Source organism: Gymnoscopelus braueri (assembly GCF_963280865.1).
Source record: "Gymnoscopelus braueri genome assembly, chromosome: 8".
Lineage (NCBI taxonomy): Eukaryota > Metazoa > Chordata > Actinopteri > Myctophiformes > Myctophidae > Gymnoscopelus > Gymnoscopelus braueri.
The window spans coordinates 13,029,807-13,049,806 of record NC_137609.1 but is presented as its reverse complement, the minus strand read 5'-3'; the positions used below and the strand labels follow the sequence as shown (position 1 = coordinate 13,049,806).

General features: G+C 43.7%; 1 protein-coding gene across 1 annotated transcript in view; it reads left to right on the top strand.

The window, feature by feature from the left end:
- The window catches only part of cadm2a (cell adhesion molecule 2a), a 441,503-nt gene that overhangs the window by 371,512 nt on the left and 49,991 nt on the right, over positions 1–20,000 (top strand). The window contains exons 4-5 of the mRNA XM_080436621.1: positions 2,454–2,606; positions 8,828–8,965. Coding sequence (XP_080292747.1) covers positions 2,454–2,606; positions 8,828–8,965 — 291 coding nt within the window. The remainder of the gene's footprint in view (positions 1–2,453; positions 2,607–8,827; positions 8,966–20,000) is intronic.

The window sequence follows — 20,000 nt, the reverse complement described above, 5'->3', positions numbered from 1 at the left end:
TGCTTTGTGTGAGTTATTTGGATGTAGAGTGAAAGGCTATTGGCTCTTCTTGTTAAATAAGGACTGTAGCAGTGTGTCACAGCTGGGAAAAGAAGGTTAGGATAAATCACTTGAGAGGCCGAGGCCACCAAAACAAAGTGAATAGAATGTTTAAACTCTGTAGTAAATCCCACAAGGTCTGTGACGTGAGTGATATGCGGCCTGTGTGTATTCTATGTGATTTTGTCTGAATGTTAGACAGGTCACGGTCTCTCACTCAGTGGGTCAGGATCCAGAATTGGTTCTTGAGATGTTCTGACAGGGTTACAGACCATGATCAACTTCCACTGAGTGATGTAGACTTTAATTAATATTTAGTGTCCCAGCGTCATGGTCAAGTAAAAATTCAGGCCCTACTATGAGAGATAATAGATACATACTGAGGATTTTACTGTGGTGTGGCGTGAAACCAAGTTAGACCACGCAGAGCTGTCAAAACATGCATACCACCATTCTCAGTGGACCAATGTCAAATTGTCTCAAATGTCTCCACACAGGAGATGTTCTATTCTGATGTATAAATCTACAAATACTTTAGATTATGTATAAGAGTAATCCTGACAGTCAAAGCAGGACAGGCTTTTTAAAATTATTATTTTTTTCCCCTTCATTCTCCATCAATCAGTATCCTAGACGGCAGTCTAGTTTCAAGCTCCCGCCACCAACCTCCTTATTCCATTTAATTCATCTCAGCTTTCACGTCTTGCTGAATGCTCATTACAGCACTGCACTTTCTTGGCCTGGTATTGTGCTATTGATTTTCATTCCCACTATGTCTTGGGGGTCCGATTACATTTTCATATATCTAGTGTGCCTGAGGGGGCAGCCATCAAATGGCTCTTTTCGACTACTGGACTCACATGTATGGATTTTCAAAAATCTTAAACGATTTTGAAATCTGGTTGCATCACAAACTACAGGATAATCTTATTCGATTATTTAATCAGATTACCGTAAACATGCACACACTACAAGACTTTAAAATATACACACAACAGGATTCTATTCAGATTATTGGAGTTGCCGAACGCAGCACCTCACGTCATATCATCTCACATGATCACATGGGACATGTCTGTGAACACGTTATAGACCAGTGGTGTAATGTAAAGTAACTAAGTACATTTACTCAAGTACTGTACTTAAGTAAAATTTTGAGGTACTTTTACTTTACTGGAGTATTTCCAATGGTCTATACTTTTACACGTCTACTCCACTACATCTCAGAGGCAAATATTGTACTTTTACTCCACTACAATTATTTGAAAACTTTAGTTACTAGTTACTTTGCAGATATAAATGATTACATTAGAAAACATACATTAACCACTTTAGCCCTATTTTATACCTAAGCTATTTGAAAATAGCCGATTTACAAGTTCACAACGCGTCACGAAGCGACACGTTGTGAACTTGTAGATCTGCTATTTTCAAACATTTTAGTACTCAAGTACAATTTGAATTCCGGAATTTACTTAAGTAAAACATTTGAGTACTTTTCCCACCACTGTTATAGACAATGTTCTTCCCAAATGTCTACATGCCTCAGCTGTCCAACGCACCACATGTCTCTGTGCCAAACGTCCCGTCATTCACTTCACGTCCGTCTCCTTGTAGACTGTCTTTCTCTCGGCCGCGAGCAACTCCCGTCGTGCCTGAGGCGTTCCACTCGGACAGTAGTATTGATCCAGATAAATATCAAGGGTGTTTGAAAATTGACGGGGCGGCCCCGACCGTCCTTTGAGCAACTCGGATAATTATGTCTGACATTCGCTCCCAATCTAGGCTGGGGTACGGAACGCCTCTACCCCGATACTCGGGAGGGTTGTTTCCGACCCCAAATCTTTTATAGAGTAGAGATACTTTTGTGAGTTGAGATTGGGAGGTAGTGTGGCACTCATTAGAATGCCTCCCAACCAATCAAAATCAAGATGGAAACTAACTGTGGTTATTTTTTTATTTTTATTTTTTATCCCACGATTTTGTAACCCTTTTTTCACCCAGTGGCAATTTTCTAAGTGATCCTGGGCGCTACACTCCCCCCAACAGCCTAGGGAGCCCAGGGCCGAGCTCATGCCTCCTTCAATGCATGAGAGCCAACTGACCTTATTGTCACCTGACAGTGGGGAGTTTCCCTGGTTGGACGTAGTAGCGCGTGGAAGGAACACGTTATTCCAACCAGTTCCCTTCCCCTCCATCAGGCGCCCTGGCTGTCATGGGGGAGGCGGTATAGCGACCAGGATAACTACATGTTTTTGTGAGGGTATTAACTACCCTAGGAGACACAGGGAGAACATGCAAACTCCACACAGAGTAGGCCCTTTCGCCAACCCCACCTAGGGTATGTATGTAACTGTGGTTTATTATGTTCAGTAACAAACTCTCTCTCTCTCTCTCTCTCTCTCTCTCTGTAGCTCTGAGGGACAACAGGATTGAGCTGGTGCATGCGTCTTGGTCAGAACTCACCATCAGCATCAGTGACATCTCGTTGAACGATGAGGGCATGTACACCTGTTCCCTGTTCACCATGCCTGTCAGAACAGCCAAGGCCTACCTGACCGTCCTGGGTGAGTATACCGTTTGTGATGCCTGCGTGAGGGAAAGAGCATGGGGTCGTGTCCACCAAGACGCAGTCTTTGAGTGGTTGAGCATTGGCCACGCCTCCGGGTCTTAAGTTCAGACATAAGTGCCAGTTTTGTTGTTATCGTTTTTTATTTCACTTCCACGTGGGCAATGTGGGTTCCTGGTTGTCCAATGGGTTCCAGTGGGTCCCCAGCTGACTGATAGTTAGGGAAAAAATGGACCATTGTGGGTCAGAAACTCCGAAAAGAGAGATTTTACAGTGTAGTAATACATTCAGTGTATTGAATGGGGGACCATGGCCTAATGCATCCTTGAGAACCAGTGGTCTAGGGAATAGAGATGATGAGTAGGATTAACTGTAACACACTACAATTACATACTGTGTACAATAACACTGTATAGGCGCGCACGCGCGCACACACACACACACACACACACACACACACACACACACACACACACACACACACACACACACACACACACACACACACACACACACACACACATTCATACATTAACCATGATTAAACCAGTAAGACCGGGAACGCATCTGTGTCATTTTAGATTAAAGCTACTGTATGAGCATTATTTTATACTTTGGCTATTCAAAAATAGCAGATCTACAAGCTCATAGCGCGGCACTGAGTGCCGCGCTATGAGCTTGTAGATCTGCTATTTCTGAAAAATCGTGAACATTTGTGCAAATCTTTGAATAAATATACTGTAGTTTTAAAGCGAATATTTGTAAAATATTTTGTTCCACAGACCTCCAGAAGCAGATTTGAGTTACAAATGTTCGCTTGAAAAAAAATATATATATATATTCAAAGATTTGAGCTTGTATTTCTGCTATTTTTGAATAGCTAAAGTATAAAATAATGGTTAAAGTGGTTCAAATCTAAAAATAACAGTTGCTTTCTCCGGTCTTAATGGGTTAAAACCTGTCTGCTTCATTATTGTCTGCAGCCATGCAGCCAAACAGATACACGCTCCCCTCCCCCACCCCACCCCATGTTTGTGTTCTGAGCTTCGCCCTGCACAAATATTGTCTCATTTCCTGCCGTGGGTCTTATTATCTCACCAATTAGTTTTTTGCTAATGTTAATGGATGTGCGAGGCTCTCCAGGACCATTACCGAGATCCCTGTGTCAACAAGCATGTGGCGCATTACAGACATTAAAGACTCAACGAGGATATGGAGAAAATGATCTCAGAGTGTAGTAGAACAATGCTTAATGGTGCAAGCTCAGAAATAGGGGAGGATTTAATAAATGAAGTGAAATTGGCCAGGGAATGACTTGGTTTATCGGCAACTGTTTTCATGCCATACACAATTAAGGTTGTATAGGAAATCCAATAAGGTTTTGCCCATGGACGTATGTTATGAAAATTACATACGTCCGTGTAAGTCATAAATTACTAGCTTGGGTTCAAATTAAATTATTATAAACGAAGTCATATATGCCAGACACATTTTTGATGGTAATTTTTGATGGTAAACAAAGAAAATGGAAAACCAGGAGCTACATTCTGCTGCTTTACTCAACTTTATTTGACAAATCACAAGTTACCGACACAATTTACTCACAAATGACCTATTAAAGTGCTCACCCTGAGATCATGTCATAACAAAGACTATAAAATGCTACCCAGTACCTCCCCTGCTATGGACTCAGCATGGGGGGTAGGTCCCTGTGACATACTGTACTATAGCGTTATGTCCAAGCGGTGTACTTCACTTGTACATCAAGCTTCCTCATGCTGGGGAAACAGGAGATAAGCTCCTGATCTATGGGCCACAAGAACTATATTTACCCACATATTGCAGCTACATACGTAATAATAAGAAAAGAACAAAAATACAAAAATCAAATTCTTCTTTTCAAAACAATAATAATAAGATAATGTGCGTACCAACAAAAAAAAAGTGCCTGAGTACCACAGTCTCTTGTGCAAATAAGAGACATCACGTGGCAGCAGATATCAAATTATGTATGGAATGTGGGGAATTGAATATTATTCACAATCACATACATCAAGTGTTTATGTGCCGGTGTAACGACCTGTCTTGCCTTGACTGACCTGACGACAGGGCTCAGCGCCTGTTCAGCAGCATGACGGCCTGGCTGTGGAAACTGTCCCTTTTAGTCTGTTCGTTGGCCTGACAGCTCACTGCATGTGCCCTCGTTTGTACTGAAGAAAGAGAGAAAAGCCATGCCATGTGCCAAAAAAAAACCATAGCAGGTCAGTTGCCCGGTTTCATTCATCCATTTTATTTGCCAACATTGCTGTAATTCATAAAGATGTACCTGTCTTCCACCACAGAAGTTTTCGATTTTGAAGCATTTTAAACATATACCTCCCCTGCTTTGGACTCAGCATCAAGGGATGGATGGGGGGTAAAGGTCCCTGTGACATGCTAGCGTTATGTCCAGGGGGTGTAGGTGTACGGTACTGTTCTTTCAACCTGATCTCACAAGAAATGCATTTATTTAGTTACAAAGAATAATCTAACCTTTTGATATTGTTCACATCTAAGGCTGAGCTATAACCATGTTGATTAACCAAACACTAACTTTAAAACAAATACCTATGAAATACATAAATGTTAATCAATTAAACCACACAAAACAGAGCACACAATATTAACAATTTTAATAATTATTTGTTTGGTTTGAAACCCACCATTCTAGGACTTATTATGCAGGCCCTATACTAAGTTCCTAAAAAAAAAAGGGGGCTAAAAGTATTACATACTTTTCAGTGCAGGTTTTGGTATAGTGCCACATGCAGCGATGTTGGCATATCAAATGGACAATATGAGTTGTCAGTGACAATTGAGCTAATTGGTTGTCTCTGTCAGACACTAGAGTGCATCTATGGCACAGACCAGTACTGTAAATAAAATAAAAATGTATTTTTGTCTCAACTGTTTCAGTAGCTGTTACTCGTACTGAGTGCTCTTAGTGAGTCGCTTGGGGGTTTTCACACTAGTGTGCTGTCACTATCTTTAGCAAATCTTTTCCGTCGGGCAGAAACCTGGTCATCTCCATAATTTCAACTTTTTATGTATTTTTCGTCAATTAAATGCCCTACTTCATCATACAACAGTGTCACGCAAAAGTAGTGAAAATATTTATTTTCATTTTTGTTCAAATGTTTTTTAATTAATAATAAAAAAGCAACCGTTTTGGACGTAAAAGATCTCCACCCGGCAGCAACGATATGTACTGTAAATCAGTTTTGTGAGCTCCGAGTGTACAGTAAGCTTTCAACATCTTAAAACTCTCTTTGTTTTGGTGAGAAGCTAAAGTGTATTTTTTGTACTTTTACTAAATGCAAGAGGCGGCGCAGCCTGTGCTACCACAGGTGTGCGTGCCACAGCTCGAAAGTACAATAGCGTTAAGGAGAACTCCTTCTAACGCTATGGACCGGAGCCAGACCACTAGCATATTTCAGAGATTCCTCAAAGACCTGCCCACAACAATATGTATTTAGTATAAGAAGTATAAGAAGAATTAGAAATTGTATGAATGTATGTGCCTCCTGCTACACCCCAACACTTGGCACTCAATTTACACACATTTGCACTTGCAAGGTCCACAATGAAAATAATCTCTCTTTTTTGTGTTTTATCCTTTTGACATGTACAATTATGTTCATGTTACAGCAGGGGTATTCAACTAGGCAGGGGGCCACAAGGTTTTTTCTAATTTTTTAATGTTTTTGAGCATCTGGCTGATAAGAGCACAAGCTCTTATATCTATTTCAAGAACCATCAGTTGAGATTTAGACCATTATTCAGCCCAGGACGCTATTAAGGATGAATGAATCATACTGTATAAAACCAGTGATAAAACCAAAAAAAGTGGAGGAAGATATAGAAGATGGAAGATAGACAAAATCCACTCAAAACTAGCTAATGGATGCAGAAAGAGAATTATTTCTTTGGTCTAATGGACAACAGCCACTCAAAACCCAGAAATAGCTACAAAATCTAGTTACCCCAGATGTGCTACAACAACACGAAACACAGCAGATCTACAGTAGTATATTAGGAAATGCACACCGCCCAGAGTGATGGACGGTCTCCATAATTTACTCACCAAAGATGGAATGTGTTCCAGGGGCCATATGAAAGCTCCGCTGGGGCCGGATGTGGCCCGCGGGCCGCCAGTTGAATATCACCGATTGTACAGTGTATGCATTTTTAAACGCCAGTCAATCAATAATATAAGTAGGAAAGACATTCAGGAAGTGTATAGAACAATGCCATGGGACCATAAGCCCACATGAGCCTTCCTGACATATTAACTCTATAAACGCCATTGACTCGAAAACGCGTCAATTACTACTTAATCCACCCACGCCATTGACGCGTTTGACGCGTTGGAATCGCGTTCATTGTTTAATCTCTGATCGCGCTATGCTGCTTAAAATTCAGTGTTATTCTCGAGTTCCACTTACTTCACCGACATCTGCATCCGGTTTCATGACCTGGGTTCCGTTTCCGGTTTTTGATTTTTTTCCCCGGTCATTTTCGTCAAGAATAGGTAAACAAACGGGTTTTCACACGGTATGACAGACAAACGGACAGGTTCTCTTCTATAATCTATGGTCTGGGTGACGATCAGTCATCGCCGTCGTGTATCACATCGTAATTTTGAGCGATCAGACGATGTGTGACGACGTCACATCCGTTTTCATGTTTTTCCCTGTCTAATCGCTCAAGAAGGGTAACAGTGACCCAAGGAGCTGATCAAACTGTCACGTGCTGCTCTCTAGTGGCGGATTTGTGCTGCGTCTTTAAAAAAACTGTCTGATAAATTATTTTCATGAAGATTTTCAAAATATAAAAATAAAAAAACACGAAAATTGCTGGCAATGGGGGAGTACTTTATGAAAATACTCTGGCAGTCAAAGAGTTAATGATGCCCTTCATTATACTGTATCAGAGCCACACGTTCAAATGTGCCCGTCTGCTTCAAGACCTTTGGTTGTGCTAAAATACACCCAATGCAACGTGCACCCAAAAAGATGTTGTGAACACAAACAAACACGCACGCACACACACGCACACGCACGCGCACGCACACACACACACACACACACACACACACACACACACACACACACACACAAAAAAAAAAACACACACACACACACACATACACACACACACACACACACACACAGACTGAGAGAGGGATAAAATCTTTGCAGCCTCTGGCCACCCAAGGGGAATGTGATCGTATAAGAGGAATACTTCTGCTCTCATAAAAGACCTGAAGAAAACCTATAGTACCAGCCATCCCCCCCCCATTAATGATGTCATATCATATATGCATGAGCCACAGTTCTAGTTAATACAGAGACCTGGCACTTCACATAAACACACTACGCTTTTATCATCTCTCTTTTTCTCCCCCCCATCCCTCTCTCTCTCTCTCTCTCTCTCTCTCTCTCTCTCTCTCTCTCTCTCTCTCTCTCTCTCTCTCTCTCTCTCTCTCTCTCTCTCTCTCTCTCTCTCTGTGTGTTTGTCTGTTACACTCATGCACACATGAACACATTGAAATTGTCACGTGAAATATTCCTCGCGCACCACGCGCCAGAAGCAGCTGTTAGGAACACGCATCACAGTGAACTTAGACAGCTATCACTGTTATAGAATAGGGCGTGTGCACTAAATATAGATTCCCTACAGAAGGCTGGTGGGTAAAACAAAGAGGAGGGAAGCTCTTTAAAGCATACAATTCTCCTCAAAGGGGTTGAGAGACACATGAGGCCAGAGTCAGTCAATGCCATTGACTGATGGACCTTTCAGTCGGGCCGGCCTCCGGCAGACTTATTGCTCGACGACATTGGGCGCACACTCGCCAAACTTAAAACACTCATTAAGGAAAGGGATGATTATCACTTTCAAGCTGCACTACCTAATAGCTTTCTGTTTCACTCTGCTCACACACATACGTAGACCGGGCCTTCACTCACACATAGACCAGGTGGCAGGCCTTCACTCACACATAGACCAGGCCTTCACTCACACACCCAGACATGTCACAGGGACACTGAGTGTATGATATGGTGTTTGACTGGACTTGACTTTGAACAGTACATACAGTATTGTACATGCTGAGTCATCACACATGTCCCGTGTGTTTTTAACTAATTCCCACCCGGTAATTCCCCTCCCTTCCCATAGGGGTGCCAGAGAAGCCAGAGATTGACGGCCTAACGAAGCCGGCGCTGGAGGGCGATCACATCACTCTGACGTGCATCACCCAGGGGAGCAAGCCGGCTGCTGACCTGCGCTGGTTCAGGAACGAGAAGGAGGTTAAAGGTATGCAGATTATCTGTGTGTGTGACCACACTATTTTACTTATGTTTTGCTTTTAGCTGATGCTGTGGTGGTCCCGGGCAACTTATCATTTATGAGCAAATGAGAGGTTAGTTGCTAGGTGACATTTTATTTCTAGTTCATTTAATTTGGCATGCATAGGAAGCCATATAGTCCCTTGTTTACTTTTCAGTGGAAAACCTATTACAGTAGGTGGCCAGTGACTTTGGCCAGTTTCACTTTCAAAACCTTTGCATCATGCATGTCACACAAACAGAGTGCGATGTGTTTTGTTGATATAACAAGTTTGTTCATATAGGGCCCCATTCTCAGGCCAAAAATTCCCCGTTAAATCGGGATAATGGACCTGCGCCGCCCCAATAGGTTATTCTAGCACCTGCTCTACCCGTCACCATTATGCCGACGCCGTTATTTGCGCGTGGAGGTGTGCCCGTGGGCGTGTTGTTGCTATATCCCCCACATTGCAATTCTACAGACACACATGGGTACGGCTTGGGGACGGGGGATAGTGGATTCTAGAAGCACCCGCTGGTTTATAAAATCACCCGTCAAGTGCACACAGACACTACAATGGCTTTGTGCGTTGGACCATGAGCCGTGTTGCCAGCCTTGGAGAGAAATAAGCAACCGCAGTCCGCAGGTCTATGAAAACAAAAAGAAGCAACTCTAAGGCCACATGAGCACTTCAAACTACTAACTAGAGCTTTCATATCCCCTAAATATTTCAGCCCGGCTCGACTAATAATTGACAAATTAGACCCAGCCCAGCCCGTCAGTCATTTTTCTAAAGAAGCCTTATTTCTCATTAAATCTTGGTAATTCGTTAAGAACAGGAGTCATTCTACCCTAACAGTCTATATTTTATTTAAAAAACAGCTTGGAGCAAATAGGGCTATATAAATATATACACTGCCCCATAACCATTTTAAAAATGATTATGGTTATTCTATGAAATATATGTTTCATAGAATAACCGTAATCATTTTTGCAATGGAGAAATCACATCAAATGTTACCTTCTGGCCGCTGCCTGTGCTTTCATTTGAAGAAATAATCCAACATTTATTTTGAGGTGAAAAAGACATGAAGAAAGTTCTGAAGATCCATTATTTATGTCATGTTATGGTTTAAACTTTAAAGGGAGCTCTCTACTGCTGCGTCATGACAAGACAGTGATTGATTTGACCTAGGCTACTTTAGCGTTGCGCTGCCCTGTTGATTAATTATTTGGCATCAGCTGTGTAGGAATATATAACTATTTTAAATGGCTTTCATATACTCTTGGGGATCTGACTAATATGACAAGTTGCTTATTGTGAACACAATAGCCTACGCTACAAATTAATTAATATGTGAATTTATTTGGATGTAAAAAAAACTTAGACCCGGCTCAGCCGGTGCCGACGGGCCGGGTCGGGTCCCGTTGGGTTTGGGCTAAAATCTTAAGCACTTACATTTTTTATAAGATGATCGGATCATAGTGTGATTTTCATTTTGGCTGCTGTCTCATTAAACCCATGCTGCGGGTCACGGGTGAATATTATATTATAGCCTATATTATATATATTAGCCTATATTATTATTATATTCCCCGCGTAAACGCTACGTTCATGACCCCCCAAAATAACCATATTTGAACTGGGGACCCCCCCATTTTGTTTGACTCGGTTCCACAGATAAATATTGTGAAAATAGCAGATCTACAAGCTCGCCAGGCGTTGGGTGCTCCATTGTGGTCTCGACCCACAGGTTGAGAACCACTGCATTAAAAGCTCCAAGCAAGTTACATGTCTAGTATGTTGTTGACCACGTAATGTAATGTTTTTGGTTTAGTGATAGGCTACTCCGTGGCGCGCGCGCGCCTCATTGTATGCTGTCCAAAATAACAGATCTGTAGGCTGTCGACACGACATGACGCAGCGCCGTTGATAGCTTGTATGTCTGTTATTTTGGGTAGGCGACGCACATACGCATCGCAGCAATGTGTCTGGGTTTGAGAGGCTTTGATTGATGTAAACTTAAAGTTTAGCTCTGTTCGGGATTACTGAACAAAGGTGGATGATGAAAGATAACGGGGACAATATGGATGTAAGTTAACTTTAACTGCGTCACTTCAGAGGAAACTATGGAGCAACTTCAGAGATGTTTACACACCCCTGGAATCCATTAGAACGGTGGAAATAGAACGATAACAGCCAACGTGAGTACATAGGCTATAGACCTTTCCTAAAACTGTCCAATTTATTATACCCATGTGCTACTGTTTGTCTGTGTACCACGTAGGAGCGTTGTCGCAACATGATGTAATTAATTATTTGGGAGCAGCCAGTGTGTACCAATAGTATACATATTTTAAATGGCTTTCATATACTATTCCGGATCTGACTAATATGACAAGCTTATTGTGAACACAATAGGCTACAAATTAATATAAAAATGTATTTGGATAAAAAAAAAAAAAAGAAGGAAAACAAGCCCAATGTGGCTTATAATAATCAGACCAGGCAACAGTGCAGACAGGTAGATAGGCTAGAGCATATATTGGATCGGGATGACGGCTAGCGCAGTCTTCTCTTAAAGGCAATGGCTTCTGGCACGGTGATTGGTTTTATCATTGTAACGCCCAAACCACACCTATGCATAATGTAACGGGTAGCTCAGGTGTTTGGCGGGTGAGGGGGGTGCCATAGAATACCGAATTTTGCGGGGAAACGCCTCTTGCCTAGTCCGAAATCCCTAATTAGTGGTTTGTTCAAATGTCCCTGGGAATAGGGCCCATAGAGTCCTATCCACAAATCCACCATTTAACTTCCACAAATCCACATTATCAAAACCATTGGTGTTATGTGCTGGATTCGAACCAACATCATCTGGGGTCACGCACTCCATGCAGGAGGTGTGGAAGGAAAATGGCCAAAGTCACTGGCCACCTACTGTATATAGTCATAGAAAAGGGTGCTCTTTGGAGTGCCGGTGAGGGTGGCTTACAAGGGCTGCGTCAGTCGTGGTTTGCTGGTGGTAGGACGCAAGGAAGTTGCGGGGGGGAAATAGTGTTTGTATGACATATGGTTATTTCACATCCGTGGTGCCCAAGTGATAGTGCTTTTGGAAGTACACTATAGAGGCTCCTCAACATGTGATTCCAATTTGGGATTGATTGGATGTTGCGGTCATCACAAATGGCTTGTTAATAAAGTATAGTAAAATTAATAGTTGTTAATAAAGAGAGGATCAGCATCACTGTCACTTCACGTCGGCTCTCAACGTATTTGCAAAGGTTCAAATTCATCGTACTATACGTACCTACTATATACTCTGTGTAAAAATACTGTTAGTGCCCATGTTCACAAAAAATAAATACTTAAAATAAGGTAAGTAAAATAACTGTGTGTCTTCAATCAGTCATCAGGATCAGATTAAGAAGCATTATTTTAAATATATAAAAAATATAAAGACAGAAACGTTCACGCACATAAGATATCAAATTACCACATTTTGGACCACGTCGGCTCACACTTTACTATTTCTTTTAATTTTTATTGCTCTATTATTTTCTGTAATCAGGTTACAGTAAATCCATTACCTTTAATTGCATTACATATTAGACCCCAACCCTGCAGCCAGTCTTGTTCTCCAGAGCAGCCAGGCACCATTTCCGTCTTCCTCTCCTCCTCCTTGCTGATATGGAGCTTCTACAAATAGAATCTTGAGCTAATTAGCTGAAGGAAGGCCTTCCCTAACTGGCTGATTATTGTGTCTCCATGGATGGCTGCTGGGAGAGCAGCTACCTGGAAGCCAAGTGAAGAAGCAGATTGAGCAACCCCCCAATGGCCTTCTAATCTACCTCCGAATGTTAGCAGCTAGCGAGGACATCCTTGGTGGTTTGAAACCATGGCGGTCCCCAGTGGCTAATCTCTCCCATTTAGGTCAGACGTTGGTATCTCTCTCTCCAACATGGTACGTGCACTGAGAAATCCTCAGTGTTCGTTTAACTCTGTTTAACTCAAAAGTGTACAAATGAATAATAATAATTTGGTACATTCTTGGAGATGCACTCTTTTCTTTTTTAGTTAAAGTTTGTTGATGTATAATTTCAGGTAAAGCAGTCATGACATGTGGGTTCATAAGAAGTTGCTGAACAAAAATAATTATATCTAATATATATTCTCTTGACAATTATGTTTTTGTAGTATTCCATTAAATTCGAATATATTCAATTAATTTGAACGCAACACTTTACAATGGCATCAATTCAGTCAGTGTAAGTAATTATGTGCATTAGCCTATTGGGAAATATTGCAAAATGCACAATAATACTACAAAAGGAATCAATAATGAAGGCTACCCATCGTGGTCTTTTCGTTTAGTACTTGCTGTTTTTTTCCTATTTTTGTAGGTTGATAGACAGTAAAATATATTGTAATAAAACCATTGTACATTTTTAAGGGCAGACATGTCACGTTTTCTATTAAACTGCCTTTTACACTTTAAAAGTATGTTAGTTGAACATATTAGACACACAGTCAAATTGTAACGGTCAGATATCATATATTTGACTATTACTATTTTTTAAATCACGGGTTGTGAATGATCTCTTCAGATACAATTGATTAGGCTGAAAGCAGTGCACTTCAATAAATAAACAGCAAATAAACACAGCCAGAAATAAAGCACGAAAGTTTGTGTCAAAGTTAACCCTTTTATCTAAATCAATGACAGGAAAATAATACATGAATTGCCAACTGTAGCAGATCGTGAAGCCCGACGGTAAAGTCCGCGTCTCGCGCACGCTCCCGCGCACGCTCCTATTGTTCCAATATAGTTCCCTGTAGCTCTCCAAACGCTCCCCAAACAGCACGAAAAAAGTAATCCAAAAGAAATCCAAAAGAAACTTAATCCACTCCAGAAGCGGTATAATCCAAAAAGCTCGGATCTCCACGGAGAAAAGAAAAGTAATCCACGCTGGATATAAACAAAATATAAACGGTCTCACCAGTCAGAAGAATGTCCCGCAGCTCTTCCCTTTAAACGGTGAGTATTGACAGTTAATGTGGCCTTTGCTATGTTCCACCTATAGCTTAGAACTAGACAAATAAATAATCAAACTGGACCAGGTCTCCCGTGGACTCCCTGTCGGTTTGTTGTCTCGTTTCGGGGCCGCGAGCCGGCAGCTTCCGCACACTATATGGTGCGTCAGTCATTACCAGACAGACCCGTCAATCAATGTCAATCAATCAATCACAATACATCAAAATGAAAGCATAAACGTTTAACCCCCCCAAACAATAACAAAATGAAACATAGACATCACAAAAGATAGGACCTTACCCTTAAAGGATGGCGTTAATATAAGGAATATTTTAATTCATAGGCATAAACTTTTAAATGCCATTATAAAACTAAATCCTCTTTTACACATGTGTGGCAGCGCTACATAGACCCCCCCTCCAGCCAGCGGCTTCTAGGGTGAGGTGCCATAGAACTTTTTTATGTTGACCACATTTATTGTGTCCTGTTTATCAGGTGGGTTATTCCATCCTATTCGGTAATTTACCGGCCCTAATTTTCTCAGTATTTTCGCTGGCCCTTCCCACTTCGGCGCAAGCTTAGCTGAGAACTTGTCACTGGCTTTTGAGAGAGGATGCGTCCTGACCCAGACTAGGTCACCCGGCTGGAAGTGCGCATCTTTCCTGCGGGCATTATAATACCTAGCTTGTCTAGCCTGGTGCACACCCACTCTCCTCCTGACCTCCTCCGCCATCTTCTGCTGTCTCTCCACCAGATCGTAAGCGGCTTGCTGTTCAGGAGATGGTGGTTTGTTTATCAGCCTCTCCAGTGGTCCTTGGAGCTTCCTGCCCAAGGCAAGCTCAGCAGGGACTTTGCCTGTAGTCTCCTGTTGGGCGGTGTTGAGGGCAAAACGGAACTCCGGTAGCCACTGGTCCCAGGTGTTATGATGCTGGCCGACGAATGATGCAATCATGGTTTTCAGTGTCCGGTTGACACGCTCTGTAAGGTTGGTTTGTGGATGATAACTGGTGGTGAGCTTCTGGACAACACCCCAAGCCTTGCAGAGGTCCATCAGCAAGTTGGCAGTGAATTGTGGTCCTCTGTCCGAAACCAGGTACAACGGCACACCCCAGCGGGTGAAGATTTCCTCCCTGAGGATCTTGATGAGACGAGGTGTTTTGCTGTCTCTCAAGGGGAACATCTCCACCCACTTGGAGTAATAGTCCACCACCACCAGGAGGTAACAGTTGCCGCTTTTGCTCCTTGGGAATGGACCCATGAGGTCGATTCCCAGCATCACCCCGGGTGCGGTGACTTGGGTGCTCTGCAGTAACCCTGACGGTTTGGTGTTGTCTGCCTTGTACTGTTGACAGGTGGCACAGGTCTTCGTATGATCCCATACGTCTTTGCGGACATTTGCCCACCAAGCCACCTCCAGAACTCTCAACAGGGTCTTCAGCCTGCCCAGATGGCCACCCAAGGGATTGTCATGGAAGTACCGAAGGAATTCTGGCACCAGAGACTGAGGAACAACCAACTGCCATTTTTCTCCCTGGTTTTTCACCGGAACTCTTCGGTACAATACCCCTTGGTGTTCGAAGAAGCCGATGCGATCCGGCGGAGATGTTGACTGACCGATGTCCCTCCTCAAGTCACATACTACCTGGTCTTTCTCCTGTGCCTGGGCCAATTCTGCCAAGGTGGTCGGTAGGTCAGAGTGGCTTTTGGAGGAGATGACCAGACAGGGTGATGAGTGAATGGAGAGTGGTTCATAAGCTCTGGACAGTGCATCCGGGGCGGCGTTCAGACAACCCTTCCGATAATGAACCTTGAAGGTGAATTGCTGCAAACGGAGTATCCACCGAGTCAGCCGAGATGTGGTCTTCGGACAGTTGAAAGCCCATGACAGTGCAGCGTGGTCGGTGAAGACATTGAACTCTGGTCCCTCCAGATAGTGCCTCCATTTTTCCACCGCCCAGACCACTGCCAGGCACTCCTTCTCCGAAGTGGAATAATTCCGCTCTGGGCCTCGGAGTCCCCTCGACGCGTAAGATATTACGTGCTCACCATCCTCGGTGATTTGGGAGAGGATGGCTCCGAGACCCACTTCGCTGGCGTCCGTATGTACCTGGAATGGCAGGGCGGTATTGGGTTGAGCCAACACCGGTGTACTCTGCAACGCCTGTTTCAGAGCGTCCATGCTATCCTGGCACTCCATGGTCCAGTTCCATTCCACTCCCTTCCTCTTGAGGTTGTTTAGTGGAGCTGCCATGTCCGCAAACCGGGGTATGAATTTGTGATACCATCCCGCAAGGCCCAAGAAACGCTGTACGGCTTTCAGGTCCCGAGGGACAGGGTAGTCCGACACAGCTTGGGTCTTGGATGGATCGACCTCCACGCCTCGGTTGGAGACAATGTGTCCAAGAAACTTCAGTTCTCGCTTGAAGAAGTGGCACTTTTTCATGTTGAGGCTGAGATTGGCAGCATGCAACTTCTGAAAGACAGATTCTAAGTCCCGAAGATGCTGCTCTTTGGAGCGAGAATACACAATGATGTCATCAATGTACACGAAGCATAGCTTTCCTCTCAACTCCGCCAAGACCCTCTCCATCAAACGTTGAAAGGAGGCTGCCGCATTCCGCAGACCGAATGGCATGGCCTTAAACTGGAACAGGCCAAGAGATGTTATGAAAGCAGTCTTCGGCTTGCTCTCCTCTGCCATTGCCACCTGCCAGTAACCAGACTGCAAGTCCAAAGAACTGAACCAGGAGGCACCTTCCAGCGATTCAAGGATGTCGTGAATGATGGGCATCGGATAAGCGTCTGGTAAGGTCTTGGCATTGACCCGCCTATAGTCCACACAAAACCTATAGGATCCATCAGGTTTGTTTACTAGGACCACAGGGGATGACCAAGCTGACTGCGACGGCTCAATGATTCCATCCACGAGCATTCTCTCCACATGGTCTTCGATGACCTTCTTCTTCAGAGGGGAAACACGATAAGCTTTGGATCGCACCGGCACTTCATCCTGCAGGAAGATGGTGTGTTTCTCCACCGACGTCTTCCCCAGTCTACTGGAGGTGACGGTGGGCCAGTCTCCCATGAGCTGGTGTAGCTCCTCCGGGCTGTCCGTGTCGTAGGGTGCCACTGACTCTCTCTGGACAGTGGAAGCCCAGCAACTTCTCATCTCCCCTGGTGGTAAGGCGTAGTAGAGGCGAATGCCTGGTTGGTACATGACGGAGGGAGACTTGTCCCACAAGCTGGAGTTGGGGTTCTGGCATAAGAATGGATAATAGGTGTAACCTTTACCTGATTTCAACCCATACCTCTTCCTAGCCAGATCAAGAATGGCACCGGTTTCAGAAAGGAGGTCCAGCCCAAGGATTAATGGGAACACAAGATGGCGGTCCTGCATCACATGGGTGTCGATAGTAGTTTTCATACCGTGCCAGTCGAAGCAGAGACCTATCTTTCCCACTGCTTGGTGAGCTGTTCCATCGGCTAGGACAAATTCCTGTCTCTCTGCCGGTAAGAGGGTTTCATCGGGTAACATGATCCGCTTCCACAGACTTTCCTTAATCAGCGTGTATGAACTCCCAGTGTCCACAACGGCTTCTACTGATATTCCCTTGATGGTAACTGGGACTAACAGGATCCTGGGTCGTTTCTTTTCGTAGCCCTGGTGTTGTACCACTGAAAGCTCTGCTGTTTTCTGAGACTGTTTCTTCTCCTTCTTTCCCTGTTTTTCGGTACTTGCCTTCACCCTCTGCCAGTACTCCTGGGACCCTGAGAAGTCCTTCTCCACCATGGAACCCACCTTCACCAGCTGGGTCACTGTCGTCACCGTCCCCCTCAGGCAGCCAGCCACTTTCGGGTTGAGGTTACTCAGGATGCGTCTCACTATCTCGTCCTCTGGCATGTCTCGCTTCCACTTGAGACATAGTGCACGATAATCATAAGCAAAGTCCCTGAGACATTGTTCTGGTTTCTGCACCATGGCCCTCAATCTCTCCTCTACTTCAGTCATGTAGTCAGAGGGAAGGAAAGCAGACATGAAGGCATTCTTAAATGAGACCCAGTCCTGAACTTGGCTTTTTTCAGCCTTCCACCAGCTGAGTGCTGGCCCCTTGAAGACAGAAGACAGTGCTCCTAAGAGTTCCGGGTTGGAGAGGGGTCTGAGCCCAAGGAAGTTCTCACACTCCTCGACGAAGGCAAGGACATCAGAAGTTTCAGTCGTGGCGCCGAATGTAGGAAACTCCAACTTCACGGGAGGTTTGGAGTACGACGGAGAGGAGAGTGAATGTGCACCAGGCAGACTATGGGATCTAGGGGGTGCTATGGAGCTGACATCTGTCGAAACCGCTACAGTCCTGGTTCGGTTTGCCACAGGCGTGCTTGTTGGTCTTAAGCTACCAAGCTCCTTCTTCCATTTGTCATCCCTACGTAACATACAGTTCACTGTCTCTCTTTCTAGTCTCTGTATGCTTGCCGTAGTTCCCTCGTCCACCTTGGCTAGGGCAGTGTCAATGGATCTCCTTAGGTGGGTCTCTCTATTCAGGGCACTGTCTACAGAATCTCTGAACTCAGTTTCCAGCTTAACCACCTGTTCCTTCAGAGAATTCACCTCACCTTTAAGTTCCCCATAATCAGCCCTCATAGCATTCACTTGGTCTTTAAGCTGCCCAAAATCAGCCTGTGTAACATACTGTATTCCCTGTCTGTCACCAGTGACATTTGATTCAGCCTCAACCCCATCACCATCATCATCCCCCTCATCGTCATCATCATCATCATCGTCATCATCACCATCATTATCATCGTCATTTTCACCAGGTGCTTTAACTTCGTCATTTTCTATGTACAAGTCACTCAACAAAGAGGATATTTCATCAGTAGGATTTCTCCTTGTGACAAAAGGTCCTGCAGTGAAATCTGGGTCAGCAAATAAAGGCATACTTTCATTCACTGGAGTAGAGGGAGCAGCAATAACTTCGGCTGTATCTACTGGGTGTTCTGCCATATTGTTCAATGTTCAATACAAAACAAACAAAACAAAATCAATTTAAATCATTCCCCGTACGGGCCACCATATGTAACGGTCAGATATTATATATTTGACTATTACTAATTTTTAAATCACGGGTTGTGAATGATCTCTTCAGATACAATTGATTAGGCTGAGAGTAGTGCACTTCAATAAATATACAGCAAATAAACACAGCCAGAAATAAAGCACGAAAGTTTGTGTCAATTTTAACCCTTTTATCTACTCCTTAATGACAGGAAAATAATACATGCATTGCCCAAATATAGCAGATCATGAAGCGGCCGACGGTAAAGTCCGCGTCTCGCGCACGCTCGCGCGCACGCTCCTATTGTTCCAATATAGTTCCGTGTAGCGTCTCCAAACGCTCCCCAAACAGCACGAAAAAAGTAATCCAAAAGAAATCCAAAAGAAACTTAATCCACTCCAGAAGCGGTATAATCCAAAAAGCTCGGATCTCCACGGAGAAAAGAAAAGTAATCCACGCTGGATATAAACAAAATATAAACGGTCTCACCAGTCAGAAGAATGTCCCGCAGCTCTTCCCTTTAAACGGTGAGTATTGACAGTTAATGTGGCCTTTGCTATGTTCCACCTATAGCTTAGAACTAGACAAATAAATAATCAAACTGGACCAGGTCTCCCGTGGACTCCCTGTCGGTTTGTTGTCTCGTTTCGGGGCCGCGAGCCGGCAGCTTCCGCACACTATATGGTGCGTCAGTCATTACCAGACAGACCCGTCAATCAATGTCAATCAATCAATCACAATACATCAAAATGAAAGCATAAACGTTTAACCCCCCCAAACAATAACAAAATGAAACATAGACATCACAAAAGATAGGACCTTACCATTAAAGGATGGCGTTAATATAAGGAATATTTTAATTCATAGGCATAAACTTTTAAATGCCATTATAAAACTAAATCCTCTTTTACACATGTGTGGCAGCGCTACAAGGTT